General features: G+C 39.8%; 1 protein-coding gene across 3 annotated transcripts in view; it reads left to right on the top strand.

Moving 5' to 3' along the window:
- Positions 1–18,598, top strand: part of papolg (poly(A) polymerase gamma) — a 54,255-nt gene that overhangs the window by 33,446 nt on the left and 2,211 nt on the right. Inside the window, exons 12-23 of one of the 3 annotated variants that reach the window (XM_034184559.1) lie at positions 4,580–4,664; positions 5,327–5,380; positions 9,020–9,139; positions 10,407–10,516; positions 13,049–13,170; positions 13,270–13,424; positions 13,639–13,733; positions 15,098–15,300; positions 15,391–15,474; positions 15,551–15,610; positions 18,273–18,376; positions 18,481–18,581. In XM_034184559.1, the coding sequence (XP_034040450.1) occupies positions 4,580–4,664; positions 5,327–5,380; positions 9,020–9,139; positions 10,407–10,516; positions 13,049–13,170; positions 13,270–13,424; positions 13,639–13,733; positions 15,098–15,300; positions 15,391–15,474; positions 15,551–15,610; positions 18,273–18,376; positions 18,481–18,581 (1,293 nt within the window). Of the gene's footprint in view, positions 1–4,579; positions 4,669–5,326; positions 5,381–9,019; positions 9,140–10,406; positions 10,517–13,048; positions 13,171–13,269; positions 13,425–13,638; positions 13,734–15,097; positions 15,301–15,390; positions 15,475–15,550; positions 15,611–18,272; positions 18,377–18,480; positions 18,582–18,598 lie in introns of those variants that run through there. The other 2 variants (XM_034184560.1, XM_034184561.1) reach the window with 2 other exon arrangements.

Raw genomic sequence — 18,598 nt, forward strand, 5'->3', positions numbered from 1 at the left:
TTACAAATGTTTCTCCTCTTTGCATCTCTTCTGAGTGGCAACATGGGAGCCTCTAAACAACTCTCAAATGACCTGAAAACAAAGATTGTTCAACATCATGGTTTAGGGGAAGGATAAAAAAAAAGCTTTCTCAGAGATTTCAGCTGTCAGTTTCCACTGTGAGGAACATAGTGAGGAAATGGAAGCCAGCAGGCACAGTACTAGTTAAGGCCTGAAGTGGCAGGCCAAGAAAAATCTCAGATAAGCTGAAGCGAAGGATGGTGAGAACAGTCATCGTCAACCCACAGACCTGCTCCAAAGATCTACAACATAATCTTGCTTCAGATAGTGTCTCTGTGCATCGTTCTATTATACAGCGCACTTTGGACAAAGAGATGCTGTATGATGCTGTAATGCAGAGGAAGCCTTTTCTGTGTACACGTCACAAACAGAGTCACTTGAGGTATGCTAAAGCACATTTGGACAAGCCAGCTTCATTTTGGAATAAGGTGCTGTGGACTGATCAAACTAAAATTGAGTTATTTGGACATAATGGGCGGTATGCATGGCTGAAAAAGAACACAGCATTCCAAGAAAAACGCTTGCTACCTACAGTAAAATTTGGAGGTGGTTCCATCATGCTGTGCAGCTGTGTGACCAGTGCAGGTCCTGGGAATCTTGTTGAAGTTGATGGTCACATGGATTCCAGTCAGTATTAGCAGATTGTTGAGAACAGTGTTAGTGAATCAGTGACAAAGTTGAAGTTGCGCCGGGGCTGGATCTTTCAACAAGACAACAACCCATGCAGAGGAACAAGTACAACGTTCTGGAATGGCCATCTGACTCCCCAGACTTCAGTATTATTGAAAAGCTGTGGTGTGATTTTAAGCGGCTGTCCATGCTCGGAAATCAACAAACCTGAGATGTTTTGTAAAGAAGAATGGTCCAAATATCTTTCACCAGAATCTAGACTCTCATTGGAAGCTATGGGAAGCATCCAGTCGTTCTTACTGTGTATTGTGTAATGATACCTCCTCTGATCGTAGGGACATGAAGTTTGGGGTTCCGCAGGGATCTGTTTTAGACCCCCTGCTTTTTTTCCCTTTATGTAGCACCCCTTGGGAATATACTGCAGCGCTTTGGGATTCCTTTTCATTGCTGTGCTGAAGACACTCAATTGTACATGCCAATAACTGCTGGTAATCTCATTTACCTAAAATCTTTGGAAGATTACCTTGTATCAGTAAGAAGTTGGATGTCTAGTAACTTCCTACTTTTAAATTCTGATAAGACTGAAGTTATGGTTCTTGGTCCAGCGAGGTATCAGCATCAATTTGATCAGCTAGCACTTAGCTTAGGTTCGTGTGTTATACATCATACGGATAAAGTAAGGAATCTTGGTGTAATTTTTGATCCTACGTTGTCCTTTGATCTCCGCATTAGAAACATTACGAGGACTGCTTTCTTCCATTTGCGAAATATAATGAAGATTCGTCCCATCCTGTCTGTCTGATGCTGAGACTTTGATTCATGCATTTGTCTCTTCTAGATTGGACTATTGTAATGTTTTTCTGGCTTACCGCAGTGCAGGATTAGGGGTCTTCAACTAGTTCAAAATGCTGCTGCCAGACTTTTGACACAAAGCAGAAAGTTTGACCACATTACGCCCGTTTTGGCGTCCCTGCACTGGCTTCCAGTTGCTGCAAGGTCGGATTTTAAAGTACTGTTATTAGTTTATAAAATTGTTCATGGACTTGCACCTCCCTATCTGGCTGACCTGGTAAGCCCCTATGTACCAGCTCGGGCCCTGCGTTCTCAGGGTGCAGGACTTCTGTGTCTTCCCAGGGTGAATAAAAAGTCTGCTGGTCACAGAGCTTTCTCCTACCGTGCCCCAACTCTGTGGAACGATCTCCCGGCACACATTCGGCAGTCAGATACTGTGGAGACTTAACTCACGTTTAAAGACTCATTTGTTTTCCCTGTTTTATCATTAGTGTTATGTGTTTTTGTTCTTGTATTCTTTTATGGTAGTCTTTTTATTGTTTTAAATTTTTTATTCATTTTTTTTTTATGTTGTGTGAAGCGCTTTGATACGATTTCATCGTGAGTTGGAGCTATATAAATTAATAAATTTTAATTTTAATTTGTTATTTCTGCAAAAGGAGGATCCACTAAATATTGATGTATTTTTTTCTTTTGGGGTGCCCAAATTTATGCACCTGTCTAATTTTATTTTAAAGAATTATTGCACACTTTCTGTAAATCCTATAAACTTCATTTCACTTGTCAAATATCACTGTTTGTCTGCTATATGATATATTTAAGTGAAATTGCTGATGCAGACAACCAGTGATTTATAAAGGAAAATCATGGAAATCATCAGGGGTGCCCAAACTTTTACATACCGCTGTAAAGGCATCAAACTACAGTTTAAAAAAAAATGTGTCAAACTCTGTGGAAGGACATAATTGAAAGTGGATAAAACTGGTGATTTGGATGCCAGGAACATTGACAGAGAAGCAGGCATCATGGGATTGGACATTTTGTGACATCCACGTGAGCTGCTCTCTGTTTCTAAGGACGTGTTGGTTGTTACCTTATGTCACGGTTAGCAACACAACGTCAGAGTATTCATGATTATAAGTCTATCCATGCACATGCCTTAATAGTGGCCACCGATTTATTTTATTGCTAATTATTAGTGACTGAGAATCTGAAGCATTTTGAACCACTCCAATCAATATGAAGCAAATGTGTTGAAATGGCTGTTTTGAGGCATACAATAAATATGGTGACATCTGGTGGCTGATCTTTGACATAGCACTTGCATTGAACAATAAAGGGCAAAATGTGATAAAACGGTAAGGTGCTGTTATGTATGATTAATAATAAAAGGTTCTATGTGCATCTTGACATTTTTGACTACATTTTACTTTAAAGACAGTAATATACTTGTGTTATAATGTGATTGTGCCATCATAAAATACTGTATGTAATAGAGATAGAAATTGTGAAATGCTTGTGCAACTAATGGACTGTCATGACTATAGTTACACAAAATGGAGGGGATTTGGGGGATTCAAAGGTTTTTATTTAAAAACAAGATCATTTCAGGGATGTTAGGCTTGAGTCTGTTCCTTTTATTTGTTATTGCCTCTTCAGTTTTGGAGAAGACTCTCTCTTGCAAATTCCCTGCAGAAAATGGTTCTGGGGAGCATTAGCATGCCTAAAACCCTTGGCCCTCTTGACCCCCGGCTATTTTAAGAATTTTTCTGCATTTGCCTTTCACATGCCTGAAATCGGTTGTCTTTCATTCATCACACCAAGGGATATGTGTGAAACTTAACATCATATTACAATGCAGGCAACAATCAGCATTTTGATAATTATCGCCTGCCTCCTTTAGGTGCCCCCAAAAATTGGTCCGCCCTGCCTTCACTGCATATGTGTCTGAGTCTCACGCCCTACTCCTAAAGTGATCAAAGGCAACAATGTGATTATTAACCATCAGATAAGAAAACCTCTTAAATCATTCTAAAGTCAGTTTAAAGCAGAAACAAGGCCGTTTTAAGCAGCATTGAGGTTATAATTGGTGAATCGCTACTGAGGCTCCAAAATGACATAGGCGCAGTCTGATCAGTCGCCCATCTTTTATTACGAAATAATGCTGAATTTATGTGGAAATGATTGTTGTACAAAAGCTTCAGATACCTGTCGCTGAGATAGGTGACTGGAGTGCAGTTTTAAGCAGAAATCGGGTGATAATCTGTGAAGCGCTGCTGACGCACAGAAATGATACATGCATGGTGAAGGCAGGGCGGACTGATTTTTAGGGGGGACTGTTTGGTTGGCGACACAGTCTACCCTCTTTCCTTGAATCAGTGAGTGTCAGTGCTGAACGTAATTTCGTACCTCTGTTGTGACTGGGCAGTGCCAAAATTGCTCTGTCCAGTACATGCAAGGGGCTTTTGGGAATACATTGTGATTGGGGTGGAGGGACCTTTTGTCCGATGTGAGCGAAAATCAGTGATACGAAATCCGATATATACGATGTTTATTACATGGAAAACCATACAAAAGCTTTGGGACTTTTGCTTTTGTCTGGTGAGTGTGAGTATCCGGTTTCTACGATGACTGTTTAGGTGAGTTTTACTAAATATCATAAACCAATTTGGCTAGGTTGTGAAAGGTAGTGATAACAAAACATATTTATGCCCCTCAAACCAACAATTTAGAGCTGTACCTTTTTATTTATTTATTTATTTTAAACTGTTAAACAGGTTAGTCCCGTTGAGATCGAGATCTCTTTTGCAAGGGAGACCTGGGCAGTTAAGTTTCCAATTCACCTACCCTAATTCACCTAAAAATGTCTAAATGTGGGAGGAAACTGGAGCACTCAGAGGAAACCCACACAAACACAGGGATAACATGCAAATTCCACACAGAAAGGCCACAGGTAGGAAGTGATCCTGTGACCTTCTGGCTGTGAGGCAACAGTGCTAACCACTAATCCACCGTGCTGCCACCTTTAGTTTCTCATCATTTTGATTGTGTAGTCATCAACGTTAATATGCGTCATATTACTGTCTTATGTGAACAGGTCTCAGCATCACAGATGAAATTCTTCAGGGAAAAGCAGAGTGGTCCAAACTTTTTGAGCCACCAAACTTTTTCCAAAAGTACAAGTAAGTGTCTACTTCCACCCCAGATTTTCTAACATAACATGAATTGGCAAAGGTTGCGCCGAGTAACTGACATAAATGGCAGTTATTCTTTTGTGCTTGTAGTGCTTGAATATGTCAGTTATTTGGAAACTTTGAAACTGCATGTTTAAAAGGTGTTGTAAATGATGTTTTACACATTAATATAGCATCCAACTACTCTATGTAAAGATTTATTGGTGTCGTGTGCAAAGAATGAAGCAACAATCCCTCTGAGCTTTTCTTTCCCATTTACATTCTCGTTCAGACTGCATGTGCAAGTACAGTGTGTGAGGTTTCTTCCTGTGCATGTTTAGTGCATGCGAGTCCCACCCTTTGAAACACTTGCTCTTCTTTAAAAAGAGCAGTGCTCTGTAGCCACAGCATTACTACTTTCCAGATGGGTATTCAAAAGTCACATTTAGATGCTAAAAATAATTGAACAAAAACATGGCCAGAGAAGAATCTGCATACTTGTGGCTGTTAAGTGTTGTGAGGCTCCAAATCTTGTTCCTTGTGCTCAGTGCTGTGGGGGAGGGTTAGGGAAGAGTAGCCAAGAAAGCCTGTTCCTGCGAAATAGTAGGTTTCATTTTTTTATTGTATTCTTTTTTTTATCTGTATGTCTGTTGATGATCTGTTTGTTGTAGACATTACATTGTTCTGACTGCCAGTGCTTCCACAGAAGAAAACCACTTGGAATGGTGAGTGTTATGGAACTGGGTTTCTAGTAAGTCTGCAAGTTGACATCATATGTGGTTCTGACACAGATTTACATAGACCTTGGCTAAAAGATTTCCAAGTCAATTTTCCTCAACTAACATATTGCAATTCTCATCAAATTTGAAAGTGAAGATGTGTACCATACTTTCTGGACTGTCATGCTTTTTGTTTTGTTTAAACTTTTTTGGCAGATTTTGTGGCTTGTATACAAAAAAAAAACCCTATATTGTCAACAGCCTCAAGATAGCTCTGTCTACATGCATGACAGGCTGCTCCTATATATAATCTGAATGAGTTGCTGTCTGATCCATATTCCAAAACAGAAGGTGACTGTAATGCACCATTAAGCTGCATGACAACTACCATAAAACAAGAAGCTCAGAGTGAGGTGGATATGCTGTGTCTTCGAGACTCAGCAAAATTAATAAATTATGCTCTCAAACTGAAAGGCCACACTCTTAAATAGCATACTACTTGGCACTCCACTTGTTTGCGCTGTATGGGACAGTTGTAGGACAATAGAGATGATGGCTATGCTAAGATAGGCTAACTATAATGTTTTAAAAATGAATATTGAAAATGTTTTTATTGTGGACAGTCTAAGGCACACCTGTGCACTAATCATGGTGTCTAATCAGCATCTTGTTATGGCACATCTGTGAGGTGGGATGGATTATCTCAGCAAAGGAGAAGTGCTCACTATCACAGATTTAGACTGGTTTGTGTTTGTGAACAATATTTGAGGGAAATGGTGATATTGTGTATGTGGAAAAAGTTTTAGATCTTTGAGTTCATCTCATAAAAAATGGGAGCAAAACCAAAAGTGTTGCATTTCTATTTTTGTTGAGTGTATATAAATAAAATTAATTTTTACATTTATTTTTTGGTGTTTCGGCAGGGATGGTGGCCAAGTGGTTAGTTTGCTTGGTTTCAGTGCGGATTCAAACCCCACCCTTGCCACATTTGTTCATGTAATGTGGAGTTGCAAACTGTGTAAAATCAACAAACAGATCAACCTTCAATCTGCTGTGGCAACCCCGAGTGAAAACAAGGGAGCGGCCAAAGGGACTAATTTTTGTTGTTTCCCCTTCTCCCCTCTTCATGATGCTTTTCTGAACACACAACACTTTTGTATGGTTAGCACACTGGCATAGTATGATATTGTGCTTTTTACCCTTTTAAATTAGGAAATGCAGCAGGCCTCAATGTTATCTAAAGTCTGGGTCTTTTAGTGAAGCTTAGGGCTAGTGGCCGGCAATAACCTTAGTATTTCTTCTGTTTTTCTTGTTGCTTAATGCTGGCAAATTATACTGTATTTGTTGTCTTTCTGATGCCTTATTCTGTTTTTTCTCTCTGTTTGGGGATGGGAGTGGTGTCTACTTCTGCAGCCCTCCCGTCCTGTGCAATGGCAAAATTTCCTGTATATTCATTTTGTAAATTGTTTTGTGTTTTGTAAATTGTCGCTAGCATGGCCCAAGCAGAGGGTTACACCTTTGAATCTGGTCTTCTTGAGGTTTCTTTCTCACATCATCAGAGGGAGTTTTTCCTTACCACTGTCACCTATGTCCTTGCTCTAGGGGTTTGTAAGTTTCGACCTTCCTTGTGTGAAGTGCCTTGAGGCAACTTTGTTGTGATTTGGTGCTATATAAATTAAAAATAAATTGAATTTGAAAAATTCTAATAGATTAGAAAGGGCACAAGCCTCGCACCATTGCCACATTAAACTGGAAAAACGTCCCTTTGGTTTCACATCTTTTGCACCGTGGGCACAACCTATCTCACTAGTGTTTCCTCTATATAAGCTGTAAAGTTATTACCACCTCTGATTCAGTAAATTAGGGGCACATTATAGCTGGCGTCTGGTTTCTGTAATGTGAGAAGCCACAAAATTACAAAATGGTTTGAGGTTCAGAATGGCAGCATTATCAAATTATATCGTGGTAATTATCAAAATCAATCAATATAGGGGGAATCAGTATTTATATTTTTTGCCAACCCTAATCCAGCCTTATTTTTCAACAAACTAGGAAATCCAAATGTACTCAACACATCTGCAAGCCACTGAGACTATGCCTGAGGCACTGAACAATGAACATCTAAATGAAAAGCAAACAGTGTTTTGTGTTTTAACTTCATTGCCACTGTAACTGCCAATTGTCCCATTACATTTACACAAAATGGGGACAGTGTCTCATTGGCTTCTTTTCCCTTCCCAAACACTGTGCAACAGATGCAGCTAACACGCTTATGTAACGTATAGCCTGGAAAGATGGGTTCTTTGTTTCCGTATAGTTATTTTAAAATTCTAATTGCAAGTGTTATTAGTCAATTTCATATCTTCAGTTGTTTTGCAGTTTGCAAACACAAAGATGACTGCTCCTTTACGCAGCATTGAAGATACCAAAGAAACTGATGGCCTTTTAAAAGCTACTGAATGACTAAATGGAATTATTGGGGCACCTGTGGTTCTGTTTAAGGGCCTTATTGTGTTTTTGAACATGGGCTAAAAGTCAAACTCATTGTAATCCACAGCACAGTTTAGCATCTCTACAAGTCTTTGCATGTTCTCTGTCATTCAGGCAAAGATCAGAAGCTTCCTGAAATTTAACTGTCCTTCTCGTTTAGCTGGAAAACATTTCAACTTCATCCAGGAACTGATAATTGAGTTGGAGGCATCAGATAGAAACGTGACATTGTCCAACATTTAAAAAGCACTTCATCAGCATCTCCTTGATCCTAGTGATCAACTGCCAAAGTTTGTCTCGCCTTATGTCAATTATGGACTAATCCAGGGCTACCCAAATCTACTCCTGGAGAGCACCTTTCCTACATGTTTTGTTATTCTCCATCCATAGTTAACTGACAGGTGTGCTCAGCCAATGAGGAGCTGGGAGGGTTTCCTCCTTGTCCACAGCTTGGGTCATGGTGATGGAGTGTTCTCTTAAAGGTGGAATATTGCCATCATCCCCTTCATCATTTTCATAATTGTGGCCCTGAAGTTGGGCTTTCTACCCCAGTGTAACGTCTGTATAATGCAAAGCTTATATTTTTCTATAATATTCTCTACCTTCTCCATGTAATGTGGAGTTATGTCAGAAAGGCCATCCAGTGTAAAACTTGTGCCATTTTCAACTGAAGATCCATCCATAATCTACTGTGGCAACCTCAAGTGAAAAAGGGGAGAAGCCGAAGGGACTTACTTTATCTCAACAATTGTTTATGGACTCATGAATCTTTTCAACATTACTCCTAAGGAGATCCCTGACTTGCAAAGTTGCAAAACTTTGCTCTGGATGCCTTGGTTTAATTGTTTGGATCCTCACCTCCCTACCTCAGTGCTTTAGAAACAAAAACCACTAGTTCATCAGTTAGGCCCTTAAATTCAGCTCAAGGTTCCCCAGTTAATCTCTGACTATGCCAGTTAGTTCAGAAGCTTTTAAAAGTATTTCCCATCTATATTTCTGGAATTTTCCAGGTTTAATTTGTTCCTGTAAATTGGTTTGTGTCAGGAGCTACACACATTGGCAAAAAAGTCACATGATTTCATATACTGAAGGGCAGTTTGTTGCATTATTTATATGTATATGCCTTTATGAATATGTCTTTGGTATTTCTTTCAGGATTGGTCTGGTGGAGTCAAAGATCCGTGTTTTGGTGGGAAACCTGGAGAGAAATGAATACATTACCCTGGCTCATGTGAACCCCCAGTCCTTCCCTGGATCTAAAGAGAACCGCAATGAGTGAGTTCAGATTTGTCCTTGGCATTCAAAATGTGAAAGTACTCCACCTCTAGTGTTTCTAAGTTCAATCATTTTAACCCGCGAGTATGAGTCATAAAGGAACTATTTTACAGAGTTCTTTATTAAGAAGGTACATGTAATAATTTGAATTCAACCTTGATAGTACTTTGGATCAATATTAACCAAACACAACATCCATGCTGGTCATGGTTGTTGTGTATTCCAGAAAGGCCAAGAGGGTGCAGGTTTTCTTTGCAGCCACAGACTCCAGCAGGTGATTTCACTGATGAACTCATCCCATCTGCTCAAAGTGATGTTAATCATTGAAATCACTTGCTGGAGTCAGTGGTTGCAAAGAAAACCTGCACCCTCTTGACCCTTTCTGGAACACTTTGGACACCACTGATGTACAGTATTAAAAGCCTTAAAGACTCTGTCAAGTCAGTTCCGCACATTCTTATTACTCTGGTCTATGACCAGCATAAATGATATAAAAGCTAACAGTGGTGAATTCTTCCGTTGGGCTGACTGATGAGTAGGCAGACAGGCTACTTGTTGGAATGAGCGCTTTTGTGGGAGTAGAGACCAATTCTTGAGGCACAGGATTTCTCCAAGATGTTGCACAGGAAGACTTCTCGGAGAGGTGCACCTTGCTTGCACTGTTTTGTTTTCCTTGATAGCTGGTGTTTTCTTGTGTTAGAAGGCTTGCTTCTAGTGTAGTCATTCAAGAGCATATGCTTTGCAAGTAGCACTATCAATATAAAGGCTTCAAGACTTATCTTTAGTGTGTCTTTGAAGCATTTTCACAGTCTTCCAGGGTTATAATGACCCTCTTTCAGTTGACCATACAGTATAACAGCACCTTTGTTATCTTGGAGTCTTCCATATGGAAAACACGCCCTGCACAGCGCAACTGGCTCTTGGCTTAAGCTTTTTGTGCTGGGAACTCCAGATCCCTTCAGGGCCTCCAAGTTGGAGGCCTCGTCTCGCTATGCTATGGTTATGATTTTCCTCAGACGTTCCTGGTGGTACTGCTCTAGCAGTTGGATGTGATAATGATTAATTGTCCAGGATTTGCAGCAGTACAGTAGGTTGCTCAGGAAGACAGTTCTGCAGGTCACTGTTTTGATGCTGAGTTTAATGCCTTTGTTGGGGAATCGACTGAAACCATGGCTTGCCTTAGTGACCCACTGTGCCATTTCTGCAATAATGAGCTAATGATGGAATAATAAACACACTTTGTTTTTTCTTCTATATTTTTCAACAGGAATGACTTTGTGTCCATGTGGTTTATCGGGATCATATTTAAGAAAGTGGAGAACGCAGAGAGCGTAAACATCGACTTGACATATGATATCCAGTCCTTCACAGACACTGGTATTTTCTCATAAACCGCTTAAGGATTTTTTTTATGTAGGCAAAACTGAAGACTTAATGTCACAAATGTAAACAGAAACTGAAGATGACTGAAACAGCACTGAAGCAGAAAGTGTGTGATCTCTGGTTCCTGACTTCAGGCAGTTGCTGCAGAAGATTTTCAACAAAATAATAAAGCTTACTATTAAAAGTGATGGTTTTGTCCAATTACTTTTGATATATTGAAAAGGAGTAGCCGTTATTTTAAAATGCTGTAATTCTTTCACTGAATTTTCATCTAAATACCATCAATTTGAAACTGAAAGGCTTGCTTGGAACTCATTTTTATTTACTTGTTTTATTTATTTATTAAAAAGCTGGGATATGGAAAATGCAAATTTAAAAACAACAAAAAACCCATTTCATTGCATATTTCATGTGTGGTCAGTGTCATTTAATATTCTACTATAGATCCATTCCTGTGTTTCAGGCCTGTGACACATTCCAAAAAAGGTTGGGATGGGTAATTTATGGCTATTAATGAGGTAATAAATAATGATATTTCAAATGGGTGATGTCAACAGGTTATTGTAATTGTGATTTGGTACAAAAGTAGTTTCTACCAAAGGCTGAGTCTTGCTAAAAGATGGGCAGAGGATCTCCAGTTTGTCAACAAATATGTGAAAAAATTGTAGAAATGTTTAAAACGATCTTCCTCAAGGGAAGATTGGAAGGGATTTGCATATTTCTCCCTGCACTGTGAATATCATTAAACAATTCAAGGAATCTGCAGGAAATTCAGTGCATGAAGAGCAAAAGTGCAAACCTAAGGCCTGGTTCACACAGCAGGATAATTAGGCCGATATGGGACCCGATCTTCCCCTTCTGATAATCTTAAGGACGCCGCGACAATCGTGATGACGCCAACGATAATCTTATCAGATATTCCTGCCATGTGTGGTGTGTTAAGAGCATTCTGATCTACTCGGAAGGACGTCAGGAGCGGTCCGATCGCAAATCGGGGATATTCAACATGTTGGATTTTTTGGCCCGATATCGCAGTGTGTGTTTTGTCCTCCGACCAAAACAAGCAGGCAGCCTGCTGAATGTGATGTGCAGCCAATCAGAAAGCAAGGTGACGGACATAGGGAGCGGAAAATAAAATCAAAACAGCTGTTCTGACTTACCAGAAAGTCCGGTGGTCACGCTGTCTCCACTACTTTTAAAGAATGCCTTTTCTTTTTGTATTGTGTTTTTCCCTCTGTTTTAAATAGTCCACAAAGTATCTCAGTTTGTTTACTCTGAAGTCGCGTTTAATCTCAAGAGATTTTGCGAGATTTCCTGTCTGAGCTGGGAATGCTCGTGTGTGAAATCTGTTCGTGTGTGGTGGTGTTGTCCTTACCGTGTGGCTGAACACCACACACTATGATGAAACCTGTTAGAGCTATGATTTTTTTTATCTTCACGTGTGTGGTCTCTCAGGTTTTAGAAACCTAAAGATAATTTTAAAATCCTGTAGTGTGAACCAGGCTTAAGACAAACACCCGTGATCACCGATCCCTCAGATGGCACTGCATCAAGAGGGTATTCCCATATTGCCAAGAGGATATTGCCATATAGTTACATCAGTATTTATCAATACTGATGTAACTATATGGGCAAGGGATGACTTTGGGAAACCTTGGTCAACCACTACAATACTGAGTAACAATCACAGATACCACTTTAAAACGTTCCTGTACATAAAAGAAGCCTTATGTTAACCTTGTACATCAGTGACATCGACAGCTCTGGGCTCAGAGCCATCTGGGCTTGGCCATCACACAATGGAAAAGTGTATTGTGTTTAGATGGAACTGTATTCCAGATCTTTTCTTTAGAAGAGATGGACACAATGTGCTCCAGACCAAAGATGCAAAGGACCATCCAGGCTCTTGTCAGCAATAAGTCCAAAAACCAGAATTAATGTAGAAAAGTACATTGAGCTTTTAGAGTAATGTGCTGCCTTCAAGATCACATCTTTTCCAGTCAGGTCCATGTGTTTTTCTGCAAGACAACTCAAAACCATAACGGACTGGCCTGCCTGCAGTCTTGGCCTGTCACCAATAGAGAAGTGTGTGGAATTTTGAAATGAAAAATGCAACTGCAACTCTGTACTGTTTGACGCCTTCTGACATGTTTGCAGGAATAATGCGACAAAATAAGACCTGAAAAGCTTTGTCGCTTGGTATCCGCAATGCCAGTGTCTTAAGTGTTACAGGCCCAAAATGCAGGAATAGCTGTATATTAAGAAATGAAATGTTGTCCTCACAAAACGTGATGTACGGTGTTAAAAAGCTAAATTAGTAGGTTGATGTGTGTGTGAATATATGACAGGTCAAGCTGTAAACCAACTCACTCGGTTGTGCAACACTTGTTCAGTGTGCACTATGCTGGGAAAAAAAAATTTTGAAAAAACTATTTAAAACATAAATTTTCCAATATTTATCAAGCTGACTGACTGGCGTGTTCAGGTTGTGATGTGGTAAAGGTTAATGTGATATGTCACCTGCAGTATACAGACAAGCCAGCAACATCAACATGCTGAAGGATGGCATGAAGATTGAAGCAACGCATGTGAAGAAGAAGCAGCTCTATCAGTTTCTTCCTCCTGAGCTGGTGCAGAAGAAGAAGAGGGTTAGCCATCTTCATGTGCACAACAGAAATGTGTTTTGTTTGTTTTTTTTTTGTCTATATCTCATAATCTGTTTTGTCTATCGGGTTTGGGAATTCCAGAGCATGGAGTTGAACCGTAGCTCTAATGGTGGGAGTTCTAAGAGGATCTCTTTGGACAGCAGTCATCTGGACAGCTCCAGAGACACAGACTCGGGGACTCCATTTAGCTCACCGACCAGTAAACCCCCCAAGCCCGTGTCAGAGGCAGTTGACAGGTACAATGCACTTTTGATTCGGCCTTTTTCTCTTCATACTAAATATGCATGCTGTAGTGGTGTGTTATTTGTATTTTTGTCTAACACATTTTAAGGATGTTTTCTAAGGTTTCTTTATGTAAGGAATTATGTGCAATGACTAGAATTTCTTCTGCATAATCAAATATTTCATTTCATAGGTAGTGTAAATGTTTAGAATTTGTGTATGTTGCAGCCCTCCTAAGACTCCTTCTGTTGATGGTTCTGTGGAGTCCAGTGCTGCACCAGCTGCTAATGATGAGGGCATGTCCATCCCTGTCATTGGCTCAAGTGAGTCCAGTTTTTCTACTCTTACATTTTTCTGTCTGGAAAGTTTGGATGAGTATAATTAAGTACAGGCAAAATTTGTAATGGTTTTAGCAAAGTTGTTTGATATTCTTGAAATTTTACATGCTAAATAATTTCCAACAAGAGGTCACAGCAACTGGGGGCTCATTTGCCAGCAAATTTTCCATTTTTACAACTTCTGTTGACCCTCAAAGCTGCATACTTGCAGCAGAGTCCTAAAAAGTAAGTCCCTTTGGCTGCCTCCTTGTTTTTCATTTGGGGTGGATCTGCATGTTGAATTGGCACAAGTTTTACACCGAATTCCCTTCCTGACGCAACTCCAACGCAGTTACATTGCGATATATTTACGTTGAGAAATGTGGCAGGGATGAACCTGGAACCTTCCACACTGAAAACCAAGCCAAGTAACCACTTGGCCAGCACCCCTGCAGCAGAGTCCTAAAGATGGCCAAAAAAAAAAAAAAAATCAGCGTACTCAACCTCACTATTAAGGACTTGAGACATATTTACTTTCTCTCCCAAGGAGATAGTTCAGCATGACGGCAGCAATTGCACAGATCAGATGTGCATGGCTTGCATAAAACTATGACGGCGTTTTAGGACCATATTGAGTTTTAAAGTCATAATTTTATGAGAAAAAAAAATCATAATTTTATGAGAATGAAGTCATAATATTACGAGAATAAATTTGTAATATTATGAGAAGAAGTTTGTAATTTTACGAAAATAAAGATGGATTTTTATTACAGAAAAATTCTGCATCTCAAAATGACATCTGTGGAGCGCTTTAAGTTGTACTTCAGTATAGGTTTTACAAATTAGGAAATACTTAATCTTTTGGCCCATCTGCACCACATTATCATTAATATCAGAGCTTTGAAAAGAATATGGAAGAAAATGGCTTTTCCGGAGGAGGAACCACACAGAATTTGCATGTAGTTCCGGCGATTAGTAGCTCCCAAAATCGCCTCTTTCATTTTTATTCTCATAAAAATATGACTTTATTCTCGTAATATTACAAGTTTTTTCCTCGTAACGTTATAAATTTATTTTTGTAATATTGAGGGTTTTTTTTGTTTTTTTGTTTTTTATCGCACTACTTTATTCTCATAAAATTACAAAAAAAAGTTCTGATAGAAACTGGACCTGGAACCTGAACATGTTTGATAGCTCATCATAAGCACAAGTTCACAGAATCATATTGCACATAGTGAAAATGCTGATTTGACATATCAGCAAATGGAAAAAAAAAAAAACTTCATATTTGTGTATGTAAAGCAAGAAATTATGTTCATTTTATTGTAGTGTGTGACCTGTCCATGTCTCTTTCCTCATATATTCTGCAGAGCCTCAAGTCAAAGCAAGGCCTTCTTCTCCACCAGCCAGCACTTCAGCCAGCACAGTGCCGAGTGGCCCAGCGAAGCCCAGCGGTACTAGCACCCCCAGAGAGGAGTCCAGCAGCATGGAGGACTCAGCCAGTGCTGCCCCTGCCAAGAGGCCGCACTCACCCACACAAGAAGAACTGAGCAAAAGGCACAAAGAGACACAGGTACATGGCAACTAAATTTAACATTAGAAGTGCCTTAAACCATAGTAGTGGATCGATTGGTGACTTGAGAAAAGCTTTGTTTTGTTGCAGGTGGTTCCCACTGATGATGCCACATTCAAGGAGCCATATCCACCAACGTCTGACTCCTGTGTGCGTGGAGATTTATCAGAAATTGTAAGTTCACCACTCTTCATTTTCTGTATAACTTGGAGCAAAAATAAATAATAAAAAATGTTCCTCTTCACATTAGATTACTTCTCCTGGATCCAAGGCAAAACCCATTCCAACCATAGATACCTCAAGAACACAGGTACGTTTCTGTCTTAGGGCACCTCAATGAAGAACATTTTCTCTTAATAGAACAGTTTCTCTTAATATTCCTCTTACCTCCTTTTTTATTGAATTATTCTGTTTGCTCAAGTGAACATGCCACACCAATTTAAAACAAAATGCTTGCGTAGCCTTGAGTAAATTATATAAACTTAATGAATTCTGCATCTGTTGAACAGTGAGGGATCACGAGAAGAGTGAAATGCCATCAGTAAGGCCCCAAAACAACAAATAAGGCTACACACCACCATACAATGCAACCGGAAAGTATTCGTAGCACTTCACTTTTTCCATACAGCTTTATTCTAAAATGGAGTAACTTCATGTTTTTTCCCTAAAAATTATGCTCACAACACCCCATAATGACAACATATAGTTTTTTTTTCTTTTTTTTTTAACTTTTACAGTTTCATTAAAAATAAATATATAAGGAATCACATGTACTTAAGTATTCACAGCACTTGCTCAATACTTTGTTGATGCGCCTTTGGCAGTAATTACAGCCTCAAGTCTTCTTGGGAATGATGTCACAAGCTTGGTGCACCTATCTTTGGGCAGTTTTGCCCATTCCTCTATGCAGCACCTCTCAAGAATCATCAGGTTGGATGGGTAGTCTCTGTGCACAGCCATTTTCAGATCTCTCCAGAGATGTTCAGTCAGATTCAGGTCTGGGCTCTGCCTGGGCCACTCAAGGACATTCACAGAGTTGTCCTGAAACCACTCCTTTGATATCTTGGCTGTGTGCTTAGGGTCATTGTCGTGCTGAAAGATGAAAAGTCACCCCAGTCTGAAGTCAAGAGCGCTCTGGAGCAGGTTTTCATCCAGGATGTCTCTGTACATTGCTGCATTAATCTTACCCTCAATCCTGACTAGTCTCCCAGTTCCTGCCGCTGAAAAACATCCCCACAGCATGATGCTGCCACCACCATTCTTCCTCCAGTCATGATGCCTGACATTCACACCAAAGAGTTCAATCTGAGTCTCAACAGACAGAGAATTTTGTTTCTCATGGTCTGAGACTTCTTCAGGTGTCTTCTGGCAAATTCCAGGAATGTCTTCCCTCTGGCCACTCTACCATACAGGCCTGATTGATGGATTGCTGCAGAGATGGTTGTCCTTCTGGAAAGTTCTCCTCTCTCCACAGAGGAATGCTTGAGCTCTGACAGAGTGACCATCGTGTTCTTGGTCACCTCCCTGACTAAGCCCCTTCTGCTCCCTGATCGCTCAGTTTAGACGGGTGGCCACCTCTAGGAAGAGTCCTGGTGGATCTGAACTGCTTCCATTTACAGATGATGGAGGCCACTGTGCTCATTGGGACCTTCAAAGCAGCAGAAATTTTTCTGTATCCTTCTTCACATTTGTGCCTCAAGACAATCCTGTCTGAGGTCTACAGTCAGTTCCTTTGACTTCATTCTTGGTTTGTGTTCTGACCTGCACTGTCACCTGTGGAACCTTATATGTAGACAGGTGTATGCTTTTCCAAATCATGTCCAGTCAACTGAATTTACTCCAGGTGGACTCCAATTAAACTGTAGAAACATCTCAAGGATGATCAGTTGAAACAGGATGCACCTGAGCTCAGTTTTGAGCTTCATGGCAAAGGCTGTGAATTCTTATGTACATGTGATTTTGTTGTTGTTGTTGTTTTTTTTTTTTTAATTTGTAAAAAAAAAACAAAAAAAAACAAAACAATAATAATAAAAAAAATCTTTTTTCACATGGTTATGGAGTTTTGTGTGCAGAACTCTGAGGCAATAAAATGAATTTCACACATTATGGAATAAGGCTGTAACATGGAAAAATGTGGAAAAGTGAAGTGCTGTGAATACTTTGCAGATACACGGTACATGTCAGAGGTGTCCAGTCAAGTTATTAGGGAAAGTAATTATTCCGTTACTTTTAGAATTTGGATCCATCCCCACCCAGTTTATGGAACTTTAAAATTCAACTGTATGTTCAATTATTTTTAATAAAACTGAATATTAAATATGTTTGAATTAAATGGACACAATAGAAGAAAATTAATAGAAAACATTGTATGCTAATTACATTATTTGAATGTTGTTGTGGGACAATGTGACACAAGACTTCTTTCAAATATCACATTTAATTTATTGTTGTAGATATCATTACTGTGTTTTTATAGTAGAACAATCAGACACATTTTTTATCTCCCTGAGGGGAAAGTACTGTCTGTAGTTGAAGTTGAAAAGCGCTAATTCTGTGTGTGTCTTGGTCGTTTGTGTGTGCGACCAACTGTGCATGTGTTTGTATTTGTGTGTGAATTCCTGTCCACCTCTGCCTGTAGGTTGACTTACCACAAAACTTTGCTCTTCCTCAGCCTATCACCTTCACCTACGCCATTGTCTCGCCCATCCCTGCTCCCCTCACCAAGAAAAGATGAAGAAAAAAGCTTTGCAACTCAGCTGTGACTGAGATTAATTATAATAACATGACCGCATTTTATTGTCTGGAACTGTAACGGCGTTGTAACGATGGAAACAATAATTAGTTAATTACCTGTTACTGGAAAAATAAAAATGATTTTGTCACCGTTATTCCCATCGGTGCTCATTAAACACAGGCTTTTCTGAACCACATCACGGTGTGTGGCTTGATGATGTCTCTGATCCTTTCCTCAGAGGCTTCCCAGTATGGAGCTGCCAGACGCCTCCTCACCTCTTCCAGCCAGCAACAGCTGTCGTGTTGTGAAAAATTCCATCAAACTGGCCCTCAACCGCCACAAGTAAGTTTGAAACATATTTCCAGCATCTTCAGGTTAAGTGATCATGAGGTAAGCACATGGTTGAACTCTGTTTTTTCTTTTGTGTCTCGTTCAACATCATGCAGCATCACACCTCCAAAGCCGCCAGTGTTTGAGGACTCCCTCGCCACTGATACTCCTCCTGCCAGCGAAGAAAAGGGCATGTCCATTCCGGTCATTGGCTCAAGTAAATGTCTGTTTAGT

Source organism: Thalassophryne amazonica, chromosome 13 (genome assembly GCF_902500255.1).
Source record: "Thalassophryne amazonica chromosome 13, fThaAma1.1, whole genome shotgun sequence".
In the NCBI taxonomy this organism is placed as follows: Eukaryota; Metazoa; Chordata; class Actinopteri; order Batrachoidiformes; family Batrachoididae; genus Thalassophryne; species Thalassophryne amazonica.